Source organism: Poromitra crassiceps (assembly GCF_964638095.1).
Source record: "Poromitra crassiceps genome assembly, chromosome: 14".
Taxonomy (NCBI): Eukaryota; Metazoa; Chordata; class Actinopteri; order Beryciformes; family Melamphaidae; genus Poromitra; species Poromitra crassiceps.
Window position 1 is genome coordinate 23,034,732 of NC_139633.1, and position 26,135 is coordinate 23,060,866.

Here is a 26,135-nt window from a genome sequence, read left to right on the forward strand (position 1 = left end):
TATCTCCTTATCACACAACGCCTCATGATAATGCTTTCATTCCGGGTCAAAAAAGTGATGCTTGGGGCGTGTGGGTAGTGTAGAGGGGTACAGAGAAAGCACTCGCCTGCCACCGCGGAGACCCAGGTTAAATTCCCGACAGTGGTACTACTGGTCAGACGTTCCTACAGACAGAATTGCCCGTGTCTGCGTGGGTGGGAAGCCGGTGGGGTATGAGTCCTGGTCGCCTACACTAGTGACTCCTCTGGCTGGTCGGGGTGCCTGTTTGGGGGGGGGGATGTCCTGGTCGCCTACACTAGTGACTCCTCTGGCTGGTCGGGGTGCCTGTTTGGGAGGGGGGGGACATCCTGGTCGCCTACACTAGTGACTCCTCTGGCTGGTCGGGGTGCCTGTTTGGGGCGGGGGACATCCTGGTCGCCTACACTAGTGACTCCTCTGGCTGGTCGGGGTGCCTGTTTGGGGCGGGGGACATCCTGGTCGCCTACACTAGTGACTCCTCTGGCTGGTCGGGGTGCCTGTTTGGGGCGGGGGACATCCTGGTCGCCTACACTAGTGACTCCTCTGGCTGGTCAGGGTGCCTGTTTGGGGCGGGGGACGTCCTGGTCGCCTACACTAGTGACTCCTCTGGCTGGTCGGGGTGCCTGTTTGGGGGGGGACGTCCTGGTCGCCTACACTAGTGACTCCTCTGGCTGGTCAGGGTGCCTGTTTGGGGGGGGGATGTCCTGGTCGCCTACACTAGTGACTCCTTTGGCTGGTCGGGGTGCCTGTTTGGGGGGGACGTCCTGGTCGCCTACACTAGTGACTCCTCTGGCTGGTCAGGGTGCCTGTTTGGGGGGGGGTGTCCTGGTCGCCTACACTAGTGACTCCTTTGACTGGTCGGGGTGCCTGTTTGGGGGGGGACGTCCTGGTCGCCTACACTAGTGACTCCTCTGGCTGGTCAGGGTGCCTGTTTGGGGCGGGGGACGTCCTGGTCGCCTACACTAGTGACTCCTCTGGCTGGTCGGGGTGCCTGTTTGGGGCGGGGGACATCCTGGTCGCCTACACTAGTGACTCCTCTGGCTGGTCGGGGTGCCTGTTTGGGGCGGGGGACGTCCTGGTCGCCTACACTACTGACTCCTCTGGCTGGTCGGGGTGCCTGTTTGGGGGGGGGACGTCCTGGTCGCCTACACTAGTGACTCCTCTGGCTGGTCGGGGTGCCTGTTTGGGGGTGGGGGACATCCTGGTCGCCTAGACTAGTGACTCCTCTGGCTGGTCGGGGTGCCTGTTTTGGGGGTGGGGACATCCTGGTCGCCTAGACTAGTGCCTCCTCTGGTCGGTCTGCGCGCCTGTTCGGGGGCGGGGGGTACTGGGGGGACTAGCGTGATCCTCCCACGCGCTACGACCTGCTGGTAAAACTCCTCGCTGTCATGTGAAAAGAAGCGGCTGGTGACTGCACGTGTATCAGAGGGAGCACGTGCTAGTCTACGGCTCTTCCCAGATTGGCAGAGCGGGTTGGAGCAATGCCAGGACACCAGGGGGAATTGGCAAAGTACAATTAGGGAGGAAATGACTGAGAGTCATCATGAGTCCTGAGTGGCAGCGAGTAGTACTCACTCCCCAGTATAAAGGCCTGTTAATCAGCTCCGCCTCTTGGCCTCAGTGGTTATGCGTGCGCTTTGGAAGCGGGAGGTCGGTGGATTGAATCCCGCTCCACCCCTGGGCAAGCCCTTAACATGGGTTGCTGCCAGTGCTGTCAACACCATGTAGGTTACACATGAACCGACTGACAGCTTTGTCAGCAGAATGACCTCAGGATTCACTTGGCTCTGATACTAATTGAAAACTATAGTACCTTTCAAATGGCATAGCCTAGTATTGATTATGAGGAAGCTCTACTTTCCAAACACTCATAGTAGACATGAATTATTTGAATTAATACAATGAAATAAGCTTTGAAAAATTAAGAGTAAAACATGTTTGTTGGCATCTTATTGCCTGTATGGCACCAGAAATCATGTAGATGACAGCGAGCATAATATCACAGTGTGACTTCAAAGCACTCCTTGTTTTCCTGGGCTGTTTTTCAAAATAACGCCTATGGCCACTGTTTGTTACATGAGCAGCCTAATTAAAAAACTTTGTGTCCCCAAAAAGGAAGGTAGAAAGTCTATACCTCTTCCTCTTAGGTAACACATTTAACAGACTGGGCTTAGGGAAATAATATCTAGACCCCATATCTCGATGTGTTGATCAGGTTGTGCTCAGGTGAATTTACTGAAATCTATCCCCAAACGCGCGGACACGCTTTGCCCCCCCATCCACTGTGTGTGTGTGTGTGTGTGTGTGTGTGTGTGTGCGCGTGCGTGCGTGCGTGTGTGCGTGCGTGCGAAAGAGAGAGAGAGAGAGAGGGGGGGGGGGGAGTTGACGTGTACCAAATTCTGATCAGATGTTGCAAACATTTTGGACCTTTGCTCTATTGCTATCCTTTTGAAAGGCAAAATGTTGCCACGGCAGGAACAACAACATTGTTCTGCAAAGCACGATTTACTTTTGCTGTCAGCAGCTCCGAATGAATTATGTGCTGCTTGGGGTAACTTTGGCTGGCATCCGGTTTTACATAAATAAGGTGCCGAACAGTAGGCTACTATCCTGCCTCAGACGAATACGAATGGCATAATTTCTAAATGGTTACGAGGGTTTTAGCGATTTAAAATCCTCTTTTTTCCTAAAGTCCTCTTGAACAATGAGCTCGAACCATTCCTGCAGTCACTCTCCGTCGGCGCGTTTGCCTGATGCGCAGCGCCTCCCCAACTGGTCCCTCACTTTGACAAATTCCTGGACGTGAGCAGGTCTGCTGAATGGCTTCTTCGTCGTAACGGTGATTATTAGGCTACAAGTTGAATGGCCCTGGGACATTGAAGAGGTTGCCTTTTTCTCTCTCTCCTGCCGGTGTCAAGTTGGGTGAAAATGGTCGGATTGTGGTCATTTTTGTGTTTTTCTCTTTTGCCTTTCGTGCTGTTGTTCCCATTTCACCCTAAGTTTGTGGCACAAGCGGAAATAAGTTCCCCAAAAAGCAACAACAGATGTCACCGCCTGGAGGCTACGCCGCTGGAGGCAGGGGCGACCCGAACACCAGCGAGGGTCAAAGTCTCACCCAAAGTTGGCAACAGCACAGTTTTTTTCGGCGCTTTTAAAGCGCGGTCCGTTTTCGTTGGTGTTATGGATCCGAACTACGGCAGGCGAATGCGAAAGGACTCGCGAAGTGGACTTGGAAAGGAAGCGCGGATTATTGGCACCAACACGGCACCGAACTCTTCCACGGAAACCGGTAAAAAGTACGGCAACATTTTTGATGACAGCAGACGTCAAACATCGAATCTACAACTAGAAAACAGATTTCCCGACATAAGGAGGAGGAGGACAGCGCGGAGTGTTGGTACATCATACACCGACTTTTTGGATAGGAGTACTACAGCTGGAGACGCGCGGGCAAGAGAGAGGTTTGTGGAGACTGTGCAAGGTGCTCCCAACTCCAGAGCCGAGTACCGGCGCGCTGGAGAGGATGCCCGAGGGTCTAACCCGACGCAGGGTGAGCCGCATCTGGACACTTCCACCTTTGCTCTGTCGGGAGACTCGGCACACAACCAGGCGATGGTGCATTGGTCTGGACACAACAGCAGCGTGAGTTTCAGTTGTACTCAAACAAACACACTCAAAGGGTTTTACACAGCGCGATAATTGTGCAGACACCTGTGATTATACTGCCCGTTATAATCCCTCACTCTAACATGATAATTATTTTATACTGTCAAAGTAGATTTACAGCTTTTAATCAGATCAGTCACATCATTACGCACAGCTGTCTCCCAGGGCGCATGGAGGGATTCCGTCCCTTTAAATGAATGAACTGCTTCAGTCAGCCAGACAGACACAGTTTACAATAAATACACTCATAAATTAAAGTGCTGTGACCGAGTGCTGATAACAAAACCACATACAACAATGTTTTTCCTCGAGGACGATTTTATTTTGTGTCTTTGCTTATGGATAGCCTCCATGCGCATTGTGCGCCTGTTTGGACGCATATGGATTTTTCCGTGCGCTTGCAGGATTCCCTCTGTCCCCATGACAAAACAACTGCAGAATCATTTCGTTCAACAAACTGTCCAACTCCATAACTTTTAATTGCTAGTTGACCTTGCAAGTTGCAGGTCGATTCATATGACACTGAGCTATGGGAAAGGCGAAGGCATTTTGAATAGACTGTTGGCAGCAATCAAAACACATCAATTATTTATGAAATAATCAAGTAATGTCTCTCAGGAAGGTGCAGCAGCTACAATTAAATGTGCCCAATCTGGCCTTTAATGTGACACCCATGAGACACAGTCTGACATTTTGGCAAATGAACTGTATGACTTTGTCTTGCATTTGCCTCACTCACAGAAAGTCAGTGAGACATTTTTTGACTCATTGACATTTGACTAGTTGATAGAGCTCTAATTGCCTGGATGAATATGGCATTGCGATACATTTGATGCCCAAATGGTGCTTTGCTCTTCAATAGGGGTTGGTGGTTAAGAGAAGAACTTATATGGATGACAAGCCATTGCACCACCTGGAGACACCCCCCTCCCCCACACACGCGTGCGCGCACACACACACACACACACACACACACACACACACACACGCGCGCGCGCGCGCGCACACACACACACACACACACACACACACACACACTCCTGCACACGTGCATGCACCCACACAGCTACACACCATACCATCTTGGGATCATGGTGATTGCATCTCTTACTTTACATACCACATGCAAAAGTGGTTCCTGCAATCTCTCGCATTTATCAGACACAAAGATCTTAAAACTACAAACAACCTTGTACAGGAGCGAGGCGTTACTGCGCTTTTGACTTCAGGTAATTCAGATCAGCTCAGTATGCAGGGCACACGCGTGTGTAGCAGCAGCTTTTATCTGAAGCATTTCCTGCCCCCAAAACATTGCAGGTATTTGATGTAAATGTAGATATATTGCACGTCGGATGGGTATATCCTTCAATCTGTCGATCTTTTTTCTAAATAGATTTTTCGGATATGCAGCCTGTATATATATAACACACTTAAGAGGCGTGGTGGTGGAGTCTCTGTAGAGATAAATCAGAGATACACCTTTTAAAATTGGACTTGTGAAATGTAATAGTGGAACACTATATAGCTAAATTGACAGCTGAATGACTACCGGTATATATTACTTTTTTTGTTACCTTGAAATGTCTCGTCCAACCATGGGCCTTTATAGTGTCTATTGGATCATCAGTGATGTGCTTTTCACTCAGGCCAGCCAGTCAGATAACTCTGGACCCTTTGTAGCAGCCCAACGTATGAGATTTAAATTGCAGCCTTTATAAAAGTGAATTAACGGCATTTTATGGCTGGATCTTGAGCTATACTAGATGTATACGACTGGTACTAAAGCCAATCTGACAGGCAGATTTGAAGTGGAAATCATTTTATTCCTGTGGTCGATGGTCCTGTCAAATCTAAAGACTTCACCTGTGATGTGATCAAAATGTAAAAATCCCAGGCGGAGTGAATTGGGAGGAATCTCTCAAGGGTTCAGACTTGACAACAATACTGGAGACTGGAGCACTTTTATGGTGCGAAAGCTCAAATAAACCTATTTTGTGCATCCACAACTCAATCACCCATTAATGTGATTGTCTGTGGTCTCTGCCTTTACGCTCGAGTTGTTCATGTTGACAAATACGATTGGACAAGACCATGGGAAAACATACACCTTTTGAAATGGATGCTATGGGCTTTATCTACACACAGTTACTCAACAATATACGTAAGAAAAGTGTGTGTGTGTGTGTGTGTGTGGGTGTGGGTGTGGGTGTGTGTGGGGGGGTGGATGTGTATAAAAGCTCCATCAGAATTTTTTGTTGTTGTAAAAACATAAAAAATACATATAAATATATTCGGGTCATAATATAATAATAATAATAATAATAATAATAATAATAATAATAATAATAATAATAATAATAATAATAATAATAAAATTAATAATAAAGTATCCTGTATGGCACTGTTGGCACATCAATATCTCTGAATTGTCCCTCAGTCTGAGATATGTTGGATAAATAATCTTTTAAAACAACACATGCAGCTCCTCCCCCACACAGGGGATGCAGAGACTATAGATCCACCCCCAGAAGGCAAAAGACTGGAGTGTGGAAGCCAGCTGACTGTGTGGTGACCAGGGAGCTGTTGGCAGCCAATGATGTTAGGCCTCTTCTGATTGACCACTTCTGCAAGCTTGTTTTTCCTCCTCACTGAGCAAACGAGGACATTGTATTAAACCTCAGGCTACTTAATGAGCGTCCCTTATTGACATTAAATCCCCACGAGCTTCTGTAGCAGACAAAGGGGACTAGGACAAAAACAATATTATGTTGAAGCATGTCAGTTTTTAACAATACCAGAGCTATTTTAAGATACATAAGCCCTGTTCGAAACTGGTCCCTATTACAGAAATTGTGGACTATATAGTAGTGTGTATAGTGTGTTGGCCATTTTGTACTAGTGTCTGAATTCTCAACTGTTAATTTGATTCACTAATAGTCTACTGTCAAATACCCACAATGCACTGCAATGTCTAGTGAACAGAGAATGTAGCCTACATTTCCTCCTATGTACCACAATGCAATGCTGTCATGTTTACCAAAGGAGAAGAAGTGTGAGGTAGTGTCCGAAACTCGTTTGATCATTCCCCACACTATTAAACACTACATGGGGAATAGTGAATGAGTGAACCATACCGAACACGGCAAGTATGTTGCAGTCTGCCTTTGGGAGCTGCTGTTCTCGCCGAGGGAGAATCTTCTTCATGTTATTGAGACTTTTTCACAAGCTCCCCTTTCCCACGAAAGAACGTTTTGTTGCACCGACACAATACAGTACTAGAAAGCTTGTGCAGCAGAAAGTGTACGTTGTGCCTGACTGTAAACTGTGTGCTGCTCGTACCTGGAGAATGAGTGGGTCTGGCTGCTCATCTCAGTTGCCACTGGCCAAACCGCTCTCTTGCTCCAGTTCGCCAATCTGGCGGGGCTTGGACATTACAATACCCATGCATCGCCCAGTGGGTGGGTGCAATAGAGATGAAACGGTATGAACATTTCATCATCACGATTATAGTGACCAAAACTATCACGGTTATCAGTATTATCGAAATGCGCTGAAAATGTTCAAAAAGTCACTCATTTCATCAAGACTGCGCGCCCGCATCTGGGATACAGCGCTAACTTTGGTTGATGATGGACAGGATTTACTGTCTTCTCAAAGCAATGTAAACACGGTAATCACGGTAACGCGGTTTTAATGATTTCTTTAAAAATATAAAATTTTTCAATGTTTTTCAGAATAGCAGAACAAAATTGAACAGTCTCGGACACACGAAAAGGAGAGAAAAAAAGAGGCATACATATATATTACATTACAACGTGGTGATGCCAGCCGCGTGAGGTGCTTATGTGCTTGCTGCAAAAGATGTTGCACATAGGATCCCATGCGAGGGGTCCACGATAAACCAGCCGGGCGAGTCACCTGTCGCCCCTAACCTCGTCAGAAGCGCTTTGGGTACTTAGAAAAGCGCTAATGCAATAAATTATTATTATTATTATTATTATTATTATTATTATTATTATTATTATTATTATATGAGGCCAGCTGTTCCTGTTGGCTGTGGAGTAAATCTTGTTTTCTTTTGTTATGTTCAGTCTGTGGCTCGATCTGTCAGCTCTGTAACGTTGTCTTTTCTGCCACCAGAGAGCAGAGACTGGGAAACAGACAGGCCTCCTGGGCAATGTTGTCCGCATACTTAATCAGAACGAGGCAGTTATTGTTGCTGCACATTATCTCATTGGTATAAATAGACAATAAAATGAGAGGAAGTGTTACGGCCCCCGGGGACACCTGTGTTTAAAATCGCTTCATTAGATAGACCGCCATTCCATTTAACGTGCCCCGAGCCGACTGCAGAGGAACTCCTTGATCCATAAAATCAAATGGAGTGGCTTCCCAATCCACAGAGGTGTTTGACCAGAGTTTGTGGGCATCAGTGGCTGATGAACAGTGCGTAAAAAAAAAAAAAGGGAAAAGATACAGATAGACCTGATCACCATTAAGGTGTTCAGATCCAGCAGGAGGCCAAAGTTTAAAGGGGAGTTTGTGTTTTGGGGCCTTTTGTGCATCACGTCTCCATTTTGAATGATACACACAGCATTGCTTTTGGTTTGGTTTTGCAGCTATAATGTGAGATCCCTTTCATGAAAAGCCGCATGATGTGCCATCCAAAGTGATCATGTGACCTTGTTAAACCTTAATTGATGCACTTTTCATTATCCTCTATGGCCTCCAGGTGGCTTTCAGTACAAATGATTTCGCTCCTTTGCGACACTTTCAGGGTTTTCCCTGCGTTTTTGGAGGGCCTGAGTGCTGTGTCGCTGGGCGGGGAGGCGATGGCGGGTTAGCGGTAGAAAACTTCAGGTTTTCAATAAAATGAAAAGCAACTTCATCATTTTGGAGCATTATTATTACCATATCTGTGTATATACATTTGGAAAAGCCAGAGCAGATAATAAATAAACACCCCAAAAGTTTAAAGACAAAACTTGCTAAAGTAGTCCACTAGGGGCCAACATTGATTTTACATTAATTTGTAGGTGTATGTAGGTGGTGCCCAAAATGGCTTGGGTGCTGCCCCTAAGCATTATAATGGTAGGGGAGAACCCTGCGACTTTGTGTTTGAATATCTTTGCTGCCAGTTATTGAAGTGATGCCTCAGCATTTGCTACTGGTCACCAAATTTCAACCATGAGTGTTTGTGTGTCCAGTGCTACTGGACACAGCTACGTTGTTACCGAGTTGGTGAGATATGCAATGCTGGAAACTAAATAAACGTTACCATGTAGTATCTTTTACTCTCCGTGACACAACACATGGTGACAACGAGCTCGTTTGTTACATTACTGTTAGCTAACTAACTACATAGCTACTTTCACGTTCATACCTTGTCAGCTGAGTGAAGGTTGCAGGGTTTTTTTTTTTTGCTCCAGCGATTTGGGTCCTGGACTTGCTGTCAGGCCCAGACGTCTGTTCATTCATCCAGCAGCTCAAGCCTTTAGGGCTGCACTGTCCAGCACTGTGATTGTAGGATGCTGAGAGAAACTGCAGCAATCCTGTAAACTATACAAGAGGTGGAATATACAGTCTGTGGGTGGAATGCGATAGCTACTAGTTACAGAGCAAATATATTGATGCTTCTGAGGCTCGCCGGGCAATTCTCAAACATTTGCTCAGAGAAAAGCAGTGCTTCCCATTGTTTTTGGCTTTAGTTTGATCTTCTAACACACGGAGTTAGGAATGTCACGATACTAGAATTTCTACTTCGATACCGATACCCAGGAAAATATCGATACTTGATACCATTTTCGGTATCGAAAATGCTCTCAAGTATCGATATCACACATACGGATGACGACACATCAATCTCCATATCCATCAATCCATAATCTAGGCCCGATAAAACTCATTAAAACACACTGACAGCAGATTAGCCCTGCTCTAGCCAACAGCCTATCAGAACACGTTTAGCTTGTTGAAGCAACAGATACCCACCAATGATAGGGGGGCAAAAATCAGTGATTTTTCATTAAGAGAAAGCACTGCTGGTATCAAAACTGTTGCAAATGAGTGTTGTATCTGTTTCAAATTTTTAGTATTGATACTTATCGATACTATCGATACCGGTTGCAAATGACTATTGTATCCGTTTCAAAATGTTATTATTGATACTTTTCGATAGTATCGATTCGATACTTTTGACAACGCTACGGGGTACACGTTGATTCCTTTCTGTAGTAACAATTCAGTGAAATCCACAGTTTTTACTCCTCAAAATGACATGCTTGTGTGCCCTTTTTTCCATGAATCATTTGTGCTCAGGGACTATAATGCATCACATCAACATGGGCTCTTTCAGCACTTCCTCTGCACTCAGACCGCAGCTTTGCCTCACAAAGTGCATTTTAAGTACCAAATAAAGGTTATCAGTTTGTATGTTCAAGCACATCTTGTTTCTTGATTTCTCTCTCTCTCTCTCTCTCTCTCTCTCTCTCTCTCTCTCTCTCTCCCTCTCTCTCTCTCTCTCTCTCTCTCTCTGTCTTTCAAACACACACACTTTTATGTTGCAATTTTAATCAAAGTGATAAAGCAGGCCCGGAATCATATTTGACAGGTTTGCATGTGATTAATTAGTTTAATAACTGTCACAGCATGGTAATGTAGACAGATACTATAGCCGTGATTAGGTTATGAAAACAAATTTATGCATTTTTTGATTGAGAAAATCATAAAATGAAAATTAAAACTTGGAGATGACTTCCAGTCTAGTGCATTAAGTATAATGGAGATCGTGTTAACAAAAACGGCATCACTTTCTGCGGCAGGCACCTACTAGCTTTGTAGTATTTAGTTTTATTCCTCCCAAAATCAGGGCAAAATAAGCGGGCATCGTAACATTATCAGATGATGTACAGGCATCGTAACATTATCAGATGATGTACAGGCATCGTAACATTATCAGATGATGTACAGGCATCGTAACATTATCAGATGATGTACAGGCATCGTAACATTATCAGATGATGTACAGGCATCGTAACATTATCAGATGATGTACAGGCATCGTAACATTATCAGATGATGTTCAGGCATCGTAACATTATCACATGATGTTCAGGCATCGTAACATCACATGATGTTCAGGCATCATAACATTATCAGATGACGTTCAGGCATCGTAACATTATCACATGACGTTCAGGCATCGTAACATTATCAGATGATGTTCAGGCATCGTAACATTATCAGATGATGTTCAGGCATCGTAACATTATCACATGATGATCAGGCATCGTAACATTATCACATGATGTTCAGGCATCGTAACATTATCACATGATGTTCAGGCATCGTAACATTATCAGATGACGTTCAGGCATCGTAACATTATCACATGACGTTCAGGCATCGTAACATTATCACATGATGATCAGGCATCGTAACATTATCACATGATGTTCAGGCATCGTAACATTATCACATGATGTTCAGGCATCGTAACATTATCACATGACGTTCAGGCATCGTAACATTATCACATGATGTTCAGGCATCGTAACATTATCACATGATGTTCAGGCATCGTAACATTATCAGATGATGTTCAGGCATCGTAACATCACATGATGTTCAGGCATCGTAACATTATCACATGATGTTCAGGCATCGTAACATTATCAGATGATGTTCAGGCATTGTAACATTATCACATGATGTTCAGGCATCGTAACATTATCAGATGATGTTCAGGCATCGTAACATTATCACATGATGTTCAGGCATCGTAACATTATCAGATGATGTTCAGGCATCGTAACATTATCACATGATGTTCAGGCATCGTAACATTATCACATGATGTTCAGGCATCGTAACATTATCAGATGATGTTCAGGCATTGTAACATTATCACATGATGTTCAGGCATTGTAACATTATCACATGATGTTCAGGCATTGTAACATTATCAGATGATGTTCAGGCATCGTAACATTAGCACATGATCTTCAGGCATCATAACATTATCAGATGACGTTCAGGCATCGTAACATCACATGATACCGTACAAGCCCTGTGGGATTCGTTCCCTCCTTGCACTGTTTTAATGTGTGCTAAATAAATGATGTTCAGGCATTGTAACATTATCAGATGATGTTCAGGCATCGTAACATCACATGATGTTCAGGCATCATAACATTATCAGATGACGTTCAGGCATCGTAACATCACATGACCACCCCCTCTCCCGATCTGGGGAGAGTTGTAGCCTAGCACATGCTTCCTCCGATACATGTGCAATCGCAAGCCAATTCTTTTCACCTGACAGCGAGGGGTTTCACCGGCAGGGCGTAGCGCGTGGGAGGATCACGCTATTCCCCCAGTTCCCCTCCCCCGAACATGCACCCCGACTGACCAGAGGAGGCGCCAGCGCAGCAACCAGGACTCATACGCTACCGGCTTCCCATCTGCAGATTGTGTCATAAATGTCTGACCAAGCCGGAAGTAGCACTGCCGGGAATTGAACCTGGTTCTTACCTCTACACTACCCCAATGCCCCCAGCAGCACATTACCTGAAGCAACAACACAACAGTTACTATCATGTTTAAAGATGACTTGGATCACTCAGGTGGCAGTCAACTTAAATAATAATAATAATAATAATTGATTGGATTTATATCGCGCCTTTCTAGATACTCAAAGCGCTTCACATATCAGGGGAGGGAGGGGGAGGGAACTCAACTCATCCACCACCGATGTGTAGCAGCACCCACCTGGGTGATGCACGGCAGCCAGTTTGCACCAGAACGCTCACCACACATCAGCTATCGCGACTGAAATAATGGTTTGACTTTGCAGTTAACAGTGACAGGAATATATTAGTTGTGGCGGAATGGTTTCCACTATCTAGTGAGATACAAAAGAGCCAAGCTAAAGCATCAAACACTGTAATCAATGTAGATGATGGAAAACTTCCAAACACAAGCTGACACATTGAGGAAATAGAATACTCACTCCAGGCCTGTCCTCCGTCACAACAGCTTTCTGAACTCTGTCAAAACCCTTTCAAATGATGAGTTGATTTTGCTTTGTTTGTCCTAAGGAACGTGTTGAGCTATAGCTAAATGTTAAGCCCCATACTTGTTGCACATCAGATCAAAAACAGAACAATTTGTTGTCAATTGTAACAAAACAAAACATCAATATCTTTAGGACAAGAAGGACCTGACAAAAGCAACATCAAGAGCATGAATTAACAATCATTAGCCAGAAGTGATTCTGCATTCTTGTCAACAAAAATTTGACTGAATACTAATCTGTTGGAGTAGAAGACTAACGTTAAATCTGATTAAGCTACTGTTTTACATTACCGTAAATTCCGGACTATAAGCCGCACCTTTTTTCCCGTTTTTTGGCCTTTTTTGGCCCCTGCGGCTTATATAACGGTGCGGCTTATCTATGGATTTTTTCAAAAAAAAAAAAAATCTCTCTTTTTTAGCACTCTTTCTAACTATAAATCCACTTCTGTTTTAATTTCCTCTCTTGCCCTCTTTTCACCACACTGTATGACACTGTATGACACTGTGTGCACTGTAAATAACAACACAGGTGGTGTTGTGTTATGTTGTTTTGTTGAAATGTTAATAAATGGGAGCTTCCTCAAACAGCCATCTCTTTCCCGACAATCCCCTCTGTGCATGAACCCTTACATATGGTAATTAAACATTAAAACACAAAAAAAAAAAAAAAAAAAATACCATTAAAACACCCGCGGCTTATAGTCCGGTGCGGCTTATATAAGAAAAAAATAGTCAACTTTGCAGGTGCGGCTTATACACCGGTGCGGCTTATAGTCCGGAATTTACGGTAAATTATATGGTAGCAGTTCTACTGATTCTATTTTGCACATCCTTAAATTATCAGTGGTGTATGTTTATATGACCCTCTTTGGCTATATTCCTGTTTTTATATTCTATTCTTCTTTGCTGTATCACTATTTTCTCCTGCAATTGCCAAATGTCCACAGAGGGATAATTAAAGAAAACAAAATCATATTGCGAATCGCGATTACATTGACAGACGAGTGACAGATATTGCGATTCCGAGATACGATTTTAGTGTGAATTTAATTTTGACTGAATATTCAGTATATACCCGGTTCTGCAGTTCTGCGGTGCACAATTGTTCAAGTGACATCACTGATGATGACATCGCTGATGATGACATCACAATTGCTTGAGTGACATCACTGATGACATCACTGATGACACCACAATGGCTTAGATAGAGTGACATTGCACGCTATGATGTCATCTTACATAGGCTAATCACAGCTTCTGCTGCTATGACATCACTGATGATGTCATACAGTTCTACATCACTGATGATATCACAATTGCTTGAGTGACAAGACAAGATTGTCATCTCCTTCTTCAGTAACACTAGTGACGAGGGCTCAAAGTCCTCGAGCACAACGATGCAGGTCAGCTTTGTGTGTCAACGGTGCAGCCAGCCTCTGAAGCTGGACACATCTTTCAATGTGCTCAACCGCGTTACTCTCCAGGAACTCATAGCTCCATTAGTTACAGAAGTGACGGCCAGTAAACCAACTGACAGCAATGAAGGGGAGGCTGCGCCAGAGGAGACCTTTGTAGAAACCAAGCAAGATGGAGTGGCAAGAGAACACATCCCTCCTGCACGGATGATGTCCACAGAGTGCTTCACTCTGATTGGAGAAGCATCTGATGGGGGAACAGTGGAACATCTAAGTCGTCGGCTGAAGGTGACAAGTGACCTGTTTGACATCATGTCAGGCCAGACAGATGTGGACCACCCTCTGTGTGAGGAGTGCACCGACACCCTGCTGGACAGCCTGGACACGCAGCTCGATGTCACGGAGAACGAGTGCCAAAATTACAAGCAGTGTCTGGAGCAGTTGTCCCAGCTGCAGGTGGAGGAGGAGGAGGAGGCGAGCCTCACGGCAGAGCTGCAGCACCTGACGGAGGAGGAGGAGGCCCTGGTGCAGGAGCTGCAGACAGTGGAGGATCAGAGGGTCGCCGTGGCCCAGGACCTAGCCGAGGGCAGGAGCCACTGCCAGCAGCTGTACACCGAGGAGCTGCAGTACTACAGGGAGTACAGTGAGTATAAACGGCAACAGCTGGAGCTCGTCGACGAGTTGAAGAGCGTCGACAACCGGATGGATTACTGCCAGATCCACCTGGATCGCCTGAACAAGACCAACGTCTTCAACGCCTCCTTCCACATCTGGCACAGCGGTCAGTTTGCTACCATCAACGACTTCCGTCTGGGGCGGCTCCCCGATGTCCCCGTAGAGTGGAATGAGATCAACGCAGCCTGGGGACAGACGGTGCTGCTGCTACATGCCCTCGCCAACAAGGTGGGCCTGCGCTTCCAGAGATATCGCCTCGTCCCCTACGGAAACCACTCTTACCTAGAGTCGCTGACTGACAAATCGAAGGAACTGCCACTCTACTGCTCAGGTGGCCTGAGGTTGTTCAGGGACAATAAGTTTGACCACGCCATGGTGGCCTTTCTGGACTGTGTCCAGCAGTTCAAAGAGGACGTGGAGAAGGGAGACACCTGCCTGCCATACAGGATGGATGTGGAAAAGGGCAGGATCGAGGACATGGGCGGTCACAGCGGCGGCTCCTACTCCATCAAGACCCAGTTCAACACTGACGAGCAGTGGACCAAGGCGCTGAAGTTTCTGCTCACCAACCTAAAGTGGGGGTTGGCCTTGGTGTCCTCGCAGTTCTACAAGCGATAAGCCGGCTAGATTAATGCCTTGGGGATGGGATGTCGAGCAATTCCTACGGTCTACACACCCCTCTGATAACACCCCTCTGTGTTTATCCTCCCTTGGATACCCGGCCAAAGAAACAACTGGATACAGTATGTCATAACATTTTGTGACTCTTTTTGGATTTGAGTGCAAAACAGCATGGAGCAATGAAATCTCTGGATCTTCAGTCCAGATTGTGCAACATGCTGTTCCAAAGAAAAGGGGACAATGTGAATAAAGGTACTATGTTGCCAAGTGGATCAGAAATGAGCCTGTTTTTTTTTTGTTGTTTTTTTGTCACTTAAATTTTTATTGACAACAAAATAAATGAAATACATTACAGACAAGGGGGGGAACGTAACATGAAATAAAAGATAAAAGATAATAGCTTGGGGTAAGTCTCTCTTTTTGGCATTATGTTATTCAGTTAACATCTCCGTATCAGTGTCCTCTTTTGGTGTCTTGTACATGGTCCATTTTCCCCATTTACTCTCCATTTTTTCCTCTTGTAGCCTCAGGATGTGTGTCAGTTTCTCCATTAAATATATATCTTCTACAATTGTTAACCATTGTTCTTTTGTTGGTGGCGTTTCTCTTCCCCAGTTCCTAGTGATAGCTTTCTTGGCTGCTACCAACAGTATTTTAATCAGATATCTATCACTCAACGAGACAGTACGTTCTGAAAAGTTACATAGATAAAGGACCAAACAGCTCTCAAGGTTTCCATATCCTAATATTTGCTGGAGTTCCTCCGATACCATTTCCCCCAAAAAAAAAAAATTCTGACAATTCCAAAAGACATGAGAGTGATCAACATCAAAAGACCCACAACCTCTCCAACATTTCTGTCGTTTGTGTAGCTGTTTACTTTTTATTCTCGGTGTTATAAAAGAGCCTGTGTTTTAGGAGTGACAAAGACAGACTTTGCTCATCATGTCCATCTTTGTACTCATAATGGCAAAATGAATCTATAGATTATTAATATACATACCTATAGCCATCTTACATGCTTCTTGCCTGCTTCAACACGTTGTGTCCCATACATCCACATCATTATTTACAGTGTTTACAGTGTTACAGTGTAATATGAACCCTTATCTGCTGTTTGTTTCCTGTGAGAAGCTGACAATGAAAAAAGGGAGAGAGACTTGAATGCACTTTGAATGAATCTTCCCCCAAATACAGTAGGCTACTCTTCATTTCTGTGGACTGAGACATGAGACATCCTAGGGCTGCCATGTGTGTGTGTGTGTGTGTGTGTGTGTGTGTGCGCGTGTGCGCGTGCGTGCGTGCGGTTGCAAGGTGCACCGTTGCTCTGACAAAATCAGCCAAAACACTTTTCAGGTGTCTGGCATGAATCTGGTGTGGGAAAAAGTGGGGGGAAATATATTTACATAGACCAACAACAACAGCTATGGCATCTCTCACATAGACCATGAGTTTGGTCACACCCCCCCACCCAAGAAATGAGCATGCGCAGAATTTCTAATTGCTATAATGGGAGGTGTGTCTGCGTGTGTGGCTGTGTCTGTTTGTCAGGAGTTGCGACCGTTGCTCCTATCCCCTCCAAAATTTGCCAAAACACTTTTCAGGGATCTGGCATGAATCTGTTACGGGGGGGGGGGGGGGGGGGCTGGAACATGCCCCTGTGTGTGTGTGGGGGGGGGGGGGGGGGATTGCTTTATGCCTTCACACTCACACTCGGGCATGCAGGTGCTGCAGAGCTTCTCTGAGACACATCAGATCAGCGGAGCAGCAATCTGCTTTTGTACAGAATGCAGAAACTTCAGCCTTTCCTGTAGGTCACAAATATTTTTCTTTGAATGCCCATTTCAGCAGCGTCTCTACTATACCCGCCTCCTTGCACATGCCTGGATGGCATGATCCAACCATGATCCAGGATCCAAACCAGATAACTAATCTGATGAATGATGCAGCTTTCTGACCTTGCTCAAAGGCTGCAGATCTCCTACAATGTTGTGGTTCAGTACAAGATTGTCTACTTGTTGGGAAATAAAGGTAACCGGTCCTTTACAAAATACTGCGAGTTTGACTTGGGTGGAGGAACTTTGCGGCTTTGTTAATGATTTCCTGTCATCATCATTCACTCACAGATATTATTTCAGAAGACTGGTCAGATGCTTCAATTCGACGCGTCGTTTCAGATTCGTTGCCGATGTGGCTGACGTTCGGACTTGTTTTTTTTATCTGCGACCAGCAGCTCTGAAGCTGCACAGCTCTATAGGTCGCTCTGTCGGTTGGGCCACAGAAATTCGCATATCTGGTCGCAGCTATTGCGAATTTGCGCTTTTCCCCCCTTTTCTCTTTTTTTTTTAGACTAGACCGGGCCGGCACAATTTGCATGAAAATGTGAGATTTCATTCCCCTGTTGAAATCTATACTGATTTGTTTGTGAAACTCATATGAACTGGCTTCTGCAGTACCAGCTGCATCTGAATTGCCAGTTGCACACTAGCCATGCCGGGTGCCGTAAATCCTCTGGTGCTCTAAAACGACTTTTACTTTCACATTCATTAGTTGCAAAAAGATACGTTCAGTTCGGCAAAAACATGAGCATCTTCAATGAGCGGGCTCTTTTAGCGCGTTCATGCGCAGCAGCAGTGGCTATAAGTCTAATGACACTTTGGCCGCTGAGGGGTGACGGTGGAGGTCTTCTCTCTTCCATCATGATACAGAAACAGAGGAGCGAGGAGGTCTGAAGCCTTAGAGGTTTGAACCGCTAGACAGCAGCTCCTCCAGCCCCCTGGGCAGGAAACAAGCTTTTAGAGGTTGAGAGACTGTGCTCCTCTTCCACAGCCTCGAGTCGACCCCTAAAGACTGCTCCCACAGGGACGAGTGTCAGAATGGGATTACGTTCACTTGTGACCTGTCGTTTTCTAAAGCAGGAGTTTTCAAAGTCTGAGACTGTGGGCCTCCCCCAGACCAGGGAGGAGGACAAAAAGGTTTGCTTCCAGTGAAGCAAAAATATGAGCCGTCTAGCCAAAAGAGTACTTTACTTTACTTTACTTTACTTTATTGGTATTTAGCAGACGCCTTTATCCAAAGCGACTTACATCATGATCATATACAGCACACAATAACATGAATAGATCAAATAGAAAAACAGTAGTAAAAAAAAAAAAAAAAAAAATGAGAAGCCAATATAAAAGGGGAGATTAAAGGTGAGAACAGTTAAAGGAGCAATCATATAAGAAACAGAAAATTCAATTACAAACACATGGAAAGCAGGCAGAGGGAAGGGAGGGAATTCAGGAAGAGTCAATATAAAGTCTGAAGAGGTGAGTTTTAAGTTTCCTGCGGAAAATGGGGAGTGATGCAGCAGTCCTGATGTCCGGGGGAAGTTCATTCCACCATTTTGGGGCCAGGTAGGAGAAAAGTATCCTACCTGGAGTAGCGTGCACCGCTGTATCAAATTGGGTTTGTGACTTTGTGTTAATGGACAGCCCACCGGTAGAATCCTAAAGATAGTGGCCCAACCATTTTCTACATGAATCAGATTCCTATGAACTCAACACAGTAGTTGTACCTTACTGTAAGAGCCTTGGTACTGTATTATATCACAGATTGAGTCCAGAAGAGTGTTTATGTTCATCCGATGGCGGGCAGGACGAATATGATTTTCTGCCTTAAAAACATCTGGAAATGTCACGCTCCTGTCCAGGATCTGATACATTTCGCCACCATACTGAAGGCAGACAGGTTTACAGCTTGGGAAATGTGATGTAGTGTTTCATTTCATTTTAAAGTGCCTAAAAGGTGCCTAAAACTAACAACATACGTCAAAAGACTAAAACATAAAGGAAATTGAAACTTGCGACCAAAAGTAGCATGTACCACAGTGCATGGTGTCGTAATGTCAGTTTACCACAGAGAAAAATATGGACCAAGTGCTGAGCTTCCTTCATACCTGCTCCACTGAACACAGTTCACTGACTATTTGCCCCCAAGCTCTCGTTAAAGAAATGAAGCAGACCAATCACATTACTTTACTCTGCTAATGGCATGTTGTGTTGTGTTGTGTTGTGTTGTTGTGTGGTGTGGTGTTGTGTTGTTGTGTGGTGTGGTGTTGTGTTGTGTTGTGTTGTTGTGGTGTGGTGTGGTGTGGTGTGGTGTCATGTCGTGCTGTGTTGTGTTGTGTTGTGGTCAGAGATGGGCAGTATTTTAAATACATGTATTTCAAATACGTATTTCAAATACATTTGTGTATTTTGTAATTTGTATTTGGCTGGACCGAGAAAAATAAGATGTACTGTAATTTGTATCAAGATACTTTCAGACCTTGTATTTTGTGTATTTTAAATACATAAAATACTTTTTTCTTTAATTTTATGTCATTTTATTCTCAAATTGACACATTCTTACCATTGACACACACAGGTTTAAACTGTGGAGAAAAATGTTTTGACATGTCACTTCTACTCTACCTCTGATTGGCTTACCCTCAGAACAAACTCAACCACAAATCAGAGGCAGAGTAGGGTGGGTCTTGAGTCAGACTTCACATCACTTCTACGTCTAGTATGAAGCCTTGTATTGGTGGAAATTCCCCCAGAGATAAATTACTAATATAAATTGATGATTAGATATTGCATGCACTGGCCTATCTGCAAATGAAACGGTTTACTGCATATTCAAACCAGTGTATCATATTAGAAAGACACAACTAATTATCTTCTTAATTAAAATTGGAAAAGTGGGTGGCAGTGTGTGTGGCGGCATTGTGGGTCATGATTGGGATGTCATCAGTGATGTCATCAGTGATGTCACTCGATCAATTGTGATGTCATCAGTGATGTCACTCGAGCAACTGTTTGCCCAACTGTGATGTCACTCAGGCAGTTGTGATGTCATCAGTGATGTCACTCGAGCAACTCTGATGTAGTATGAGCCGACATTTGCACGATGGCACCAAGGTGGGTGGGCGGTGTCTGTCTGTCTGTCTGTCAGTCATGATTTTGGGAGCCCGTGGAGCTGGCCATAACTGCAGCCATGGCACATCATCTCCAGGGATACTGTTATGATGTCAGATATCTAGGGAATTGATGAATTGACTACCGGTAATTGTTGCAGCTCTTTATCAGTTTTTATAAAATTTATTTTTATGTATTTTCAAAATACAAAATACGTATTTGTATCTCAAATACATTTTTCAGACCAGTATTTTGTATTTGTATTGTGATACATTTTTTGAGCAAGTATTAATTTGTATCAAAATACTTTATGATGTATTTTCGCCCATCTCTGGTTGTGGTGTGTTGTATTGTTGTGTTGTGTAGTGTGTGTTTTGTGTGTTGTGCTGTGTTGTGTTGTGTTGAGTTGAGTTGTGTTGTTGTTGTTGTGTGGTGTTGTTGTGTTGTGTGTGTTGTGGTGTGGTGTGGTGTCATGTCGTGCTGTGTTGTGTGTGTTGTGTTGTGTTGTGCTGTGTTGTGTGTGTTGTGTTGTGCTGTGTTGTGTGTTGTGTTGTGCTGTGTGGTGTGGTGGTGTTGTTGTGTTGTGTTGTGTTGTTAGCAACAGGGAGACATAGCATGCCTCCACGATCTCTCCGTAACAGCGCTGTGTGTAGTGAAACCTCTTTACATTCAGTCCATTTCATAATTTCCCCTCAACATGGACTCAATTGATTGCTGAAACCTCTCAACCTTGAAGCATCAAGGCTAATACGAGCCAGGCTTAGTCGTCCAGAGGATAAGCAAACATATATAGAGAGCAGACAAATGCATTTCACTGGGCTTTTCTTGATGAAAGCAGCGTTTTCCCCCGAGTATGTTTTCACCTACAAAAGTACAAACAATCAATGTAGTCCGGCCTGTCCACAGCCTCACCAGCTCTCTGTCTTCTCTTACTAAGTGCTCCTCTTTGAAGATGTCCTCACACAGCCACAATCAAGATCTGCTGCTTTTTCAGCTCTCCACCCACTTGCGATGCATTTCAATTTTGCCCTCACTGCTGTCAAGCCTTAAAGAAATCATGTATGCAAATTTGCAACCAATATTTCTTTTCTCTGCAGGTGTTTGCTTCAAATCATTCCTAATAGAAGTGTGAATATATTAATTCTTAATCGTGTGAGCAGTGCAAAAAATGTTACAAATGATGTCCGCAGTGTTTGGATTCATTGTAGCAGTTTGTGATCGCTACATTTTAAGCTTGTTTGCGTTACTATCTTCCTGATGTACAGATTTTCTACACAGTACATCTATCTACACTGCTACACTTTTTTTCTAAATCACATTTGGCTTATCAAAGGACGCAAAACAATAATGTTCCTTGTCACTTTGTGGGCAGGTCTTTTTCCACTCACAGCACATAAAAAGTCACGCTGACAGTATTACAAAATGCGTTCACTTTTCTGAATAGGCAATCCATTAATAGTTGAGCTGAACTAGTGATCCAAAGTGAACACTGTATTTGTCAAATTATACGTTCTTTTTTGCCCCTGGCTTCTGTCTTGCTTCCTTTAATGAAGTACGGAACGCAACACGTTTAGCAGCGAATGAAACCGGTTTTATTTGTGTCTGCTTGGACAGCGGCAGGGTGAAATGCTGCGTAGTGCAGTCAGTGCAATGAACAGCACAGTCCCAGCTCGCTCCACTCGCATTTAGATGCCAGCTTCTGGTGTCTGAGAATGGTCTAGACTAGACGCATTAAGACGCCTCCACGGATCTGTATGTTCTGTTCAATCTGGCCCTTTCCACATTGTTACACACGGCCAGCGTTTTTAATCCTGCTTCCTCATCCAAAGAACATTCCCTCAGCCTTGGTATTTTATATGAGCTATAAAAGGTATAACAGATATAAACAATTATATATAAGGTGGACATGGCCGTCTTCAACCGTTTTACTAGGCCTATAATAGAATTGTCCTCCAATTGTTCTCACATGATCTCCAGACAGCTGACAGTCTTACATGGACCCTTTTCACGGGGGCCATTTTGTGTCAAAAAGGCAGGGTAAACAACACAGGTGCAAGCAAAACACTAATGAGGGTTTCCAAATTCCAATCATGGAAGTTTGAAACCCTCATTAGTGTTTTGCTTGCACCTGTGTTTACCCTGCCTTTTCGACACAAAATGGACTTGTGAGAAGGGTCTATTGACCAGACTGAGGGAAGTTGGAAAATGTGTGTTAAAATCAGCTGATGGAAGTTGAGATTTATGATTGAGTTGGGCACATTAGGTGTGGAAAGATCAACAGCGATGCATGAAGAAATGTGTCGTACATTTTGACAGGGGAGCTAGATTGAGGGAAAGGTAAGCCGACAGGGATTTCTCCCGGGAGATGGTTTACTCCTATATGTGTGTTTGCCCTATGATATGTAAAGGCTAATGCGTATTCATGAGAATGCAAATGTGCACCGTTTTCACCGAGAAATTGTCACCGGATGCCAAAAGGTAAATAAAATAAACATGTGTGTCAATGCTTTCCTCTGAGTAAATGTTACATGAGCCGTCAGCAGCCACGGTATTACAAAGAGGCGCACATCATTCACTGATAGCAACTCGGGGGGGTCCCTTGGAAATTAATTTGGATGCTTCATTTGTCCCCTCCGGTCAGGTTCAAGAACAGAGCCGGATCCACATGAAAGTGGCAACTGCTTCTACCTGCCGTGATGTGTAACACCTGAGCAGACGAAAGAAAGAGAGAAAAACAAGATGGAGGTGCGCTGTGTAATCTGTTTGGAGTGAGGGTCCCTTCTCTCCCCTGGTTACCTAATTAGAGGGGAATAATATTTGAGGGATGTCGTCTTAATGACGCTTCACTGGGGGCAGAATCAGCAGCAGGTACGATGTGAGGCGTTTTGCGTTGGCGTTGGAATGCACAGTGAACCTGCATGATTGGCGTGCTGATATGTGCAGCGACAGTTTCTTCTATTTAACGATGATCATTTTATACCCAGATTGAGAGTTGTGTATTCGCGAATACTGAATTTTAGTAGTCATCGACTACTCCCCATAATATTTTTTGGGTCAATTCTCGTCAAAAAGGTCATTAAATACAGCAAGTAAAGGGTTAACTAATGTAGGCGGGACCACCCTGTAGGTATGCGAAATAGCAGAGCCCTGATTGGCTCCGAGAGGCTGTTTACAAATGAGCTGCTAAACCCAAGCAACTATAGTCTGAGCTGGAGATAGCGACTACATAGACGTCTCTAAATACCTTCAATTCTGTTGATTTAACATGGCATCATGTCGTACATGATTGTTCAAACAAATCTATATTCAATGAATTTATCTATTTACATTGTTTATCACTAAAATCACAGACGAATGATGAGTTGACTGTGATGCACAGTGTCGACTAGTGGTTTTGATAGTCGACTAGTCTGTGAAAGCCCTGCGCCCGCCGACAGGATGTTGTGATGCGTCACACGTCCCAAGGAAGCACTTTGAAATATTGAACATTTCCTTAAAAAAAAAAAAGATTGTTATGGAATTCTAAGGACCTGATTCAGTCAAAAAAGCTTTGGCTATATGTGTGTGTGTGTGTGTGTGCGCGCGCGTGTGTTGTGTGCCGCGCGCTCGTGCGCGCGTGTGTGTGTACCGTACATGCCTATGTATGCATGAATGCTTGTGCAAGTGAAGTGTGTAGGGTGTTGGATTGGATATTTGTGTCCAGCTGATATATCAACATGAAATTATGACTAGAACACCTCTGTTGCCATGGAGGCCGTCTGTTCAACCATCTCCAAGTGTCAAAAATCTTTGCATGGCCAAACAGCGCCTAGCTGTGCTGCGCCTGTAAATGTCCTCTGTCTTGTCTCTACATGCACCGGGCACCGGCTCGTAGTCGTGGTGAGCCACACTGTTCCATGACCATGGCGGCAAAATGGAGAAGTTGAAGAATCTATTGAAAGAAATGAAGAAAGAAAGAATAAACAAGAATAGCATGTTAGGATAAAGGAGTGACTAAAAGTCCTCAGAGGGTGAGTGAGCGCCAATCTGAGAAATGATTGGTTGACGTTCCCGGGGCTAAAGCTCAGTTTCCCCCCATCAATAAAACATAAACATGAATAAATGCACTGCGTTTGGCCTTCCAGGGTCCTTACTTAATTTGGTGTATGCAAGTGAGCGATGATATGCATGGGAAATTGTATTTACCCCCAGGGCTCAAAATAATTCCTGATGCCATTCTTGTTTATTTGTCTCCAGGATTTACATAAATGCAATACTGCACCATAAACTCTTTGAATTTAGCGTGCGTTTCATGCATCTTCATTTACCAGGTTCTAATCATGTAAGTCACATATCCGGTGTGTAAGCCGAGTGCTCTTCCTCCTGGTTTACGGTCTTTGCATGTAGAGTAGACTGTAGTTGTTCTCTATTGGCTCGAGCCACAGAGTCGCTGCCTATCAATAACATTGGAGACGTGGGGGACACAGTGTGTGTCTCCCATCATGTCCTGTCTCTCTGCGTATCCACTTAGGGACAAATCATCCAAGCAGTCATCTGCCTGACTAGTCTGTTGGTCCCCGCGGTAGATCTTCGCTGACCCATTTTAGCGGGTCGGCTTTTCGCTAATGAGCCAAACACAAACACAACGGTTAAAACAGAGCAATTATAGCTTTCCAATAGCTCCACTTTAGAAGATGTCGCTCACTTTTTGCTCGCTGGATTTGGGGAGGTTTAAGTCACACTGAAATGATTTCTTTTTCTTCTTCTTCTTTTGCCTTTTCAGCTCATTCAAACTACCATACCACACAGCAATGTGTCCCTTTCTGCCAGAAAATGACAAAAATCAAATCATCAAATCAAATCATCAAAATATCATTATTCTTACTTCCTGGAAAATCGTTGTGACTTCATTATGTACCAGGAGGCACAGAAATACAAATTCCAGTAAACACATTACAGATTTTTGAACAATCCAGCCTTCCGTCTTTCTCTCCCTCCCATTGGTTGACACTTTTGATTCTTCCCTCTTCACATGATGTCCTGAGCACCTCTTTCAACCAGAAGTACTATTATACTATAGAGACGCTGCATGAAATAGGCCACGCCCATCACGGGGGAAAGCTCTCCGTTCACTTCCACACACCAGCCTCATTTTCCTTGAATTAAACATAGCTAAAAGCTGTTGTGTGGTGGGGCTGCGCACACAACAAATGTAAAAATTCGCCAATTAAAGTTTTTTTGTACTCCCGAGCAAAACAAGGAAGCCATTGAGAATTGGTGAGAAGAAAAATGTGGCTCTAGCTGTCAAGGAAGTAAGTTGGAGTGTTCATGTTCCGTATATATGACGCGACCATGCACGCGACATAGGAGAGCACCAAGATTGGGGGGGGGATGGGGGGTTTGTTTCCCCCCGTTTTGGCCGTGGTTTCTGAATGATGACGCGCTCCGCAGCGTCTCTATTAAGGAAGCAAGATGCTCTCAAAATGTGGATTCATTGTTACTTTAAAGATGCTGAAAAATGCTTTGCGTTCAAGTCATAATGCTCGCTCATGAGTTATTTCCAGTGGCCATTTTGCTACACAAGCCAAATTCTTAGGCATTTGATTAAATCTGATCCCAGGCATGTGAAGGTAACCCGTAAAGCAATGAACATCTGCAAAACCATGCTGTTCAATAGACTATAATTCACTCAATTTATTTAGCAATGCTTGGCATCCGAAGCCTTTTGGCTATGATTGAGCTA

At 44.3% G+C, this 26,135-nt stretch overlaps 1 protein-coding gene and 1 pseudogene across 2 annotated transcripts in view; both read left to right on the plus strand.

Annotated features, from left to right (window-relative positions):
- Positions 1-3,198: 3,198 nt before the first annotated feature.
- sorcs3b (sortilin related VPS10 domain containing receptor 3b) overlaps positions 3,199-26,135 on the plus strand; it is a gene marked incomplete at its 5' end in the record, with an annotated part of 55,285 nt that continues 32,348 nt past the window's right edge. Inside the window, one exon of the mRNA XM_083650676.1 lies at positions 3,199-3,660. Coding sequence (XP_083506802.1) covers positions 3,199-3,660 — 462 coding nt within the window. The remainder of the gene's footprint in view (positions 3,661-26,135) is intronic.
- LOC310789512 (beclin-1 pseudogene) lies at positions 12,573-15,467 on the plus strand (annotated as a pseudogene). The gene is made up of 2 exons: positions 12,573-12,589; positions 14,117-15,467. The product of its transcript is annotated as a beclin-1 pseudogene (transcript).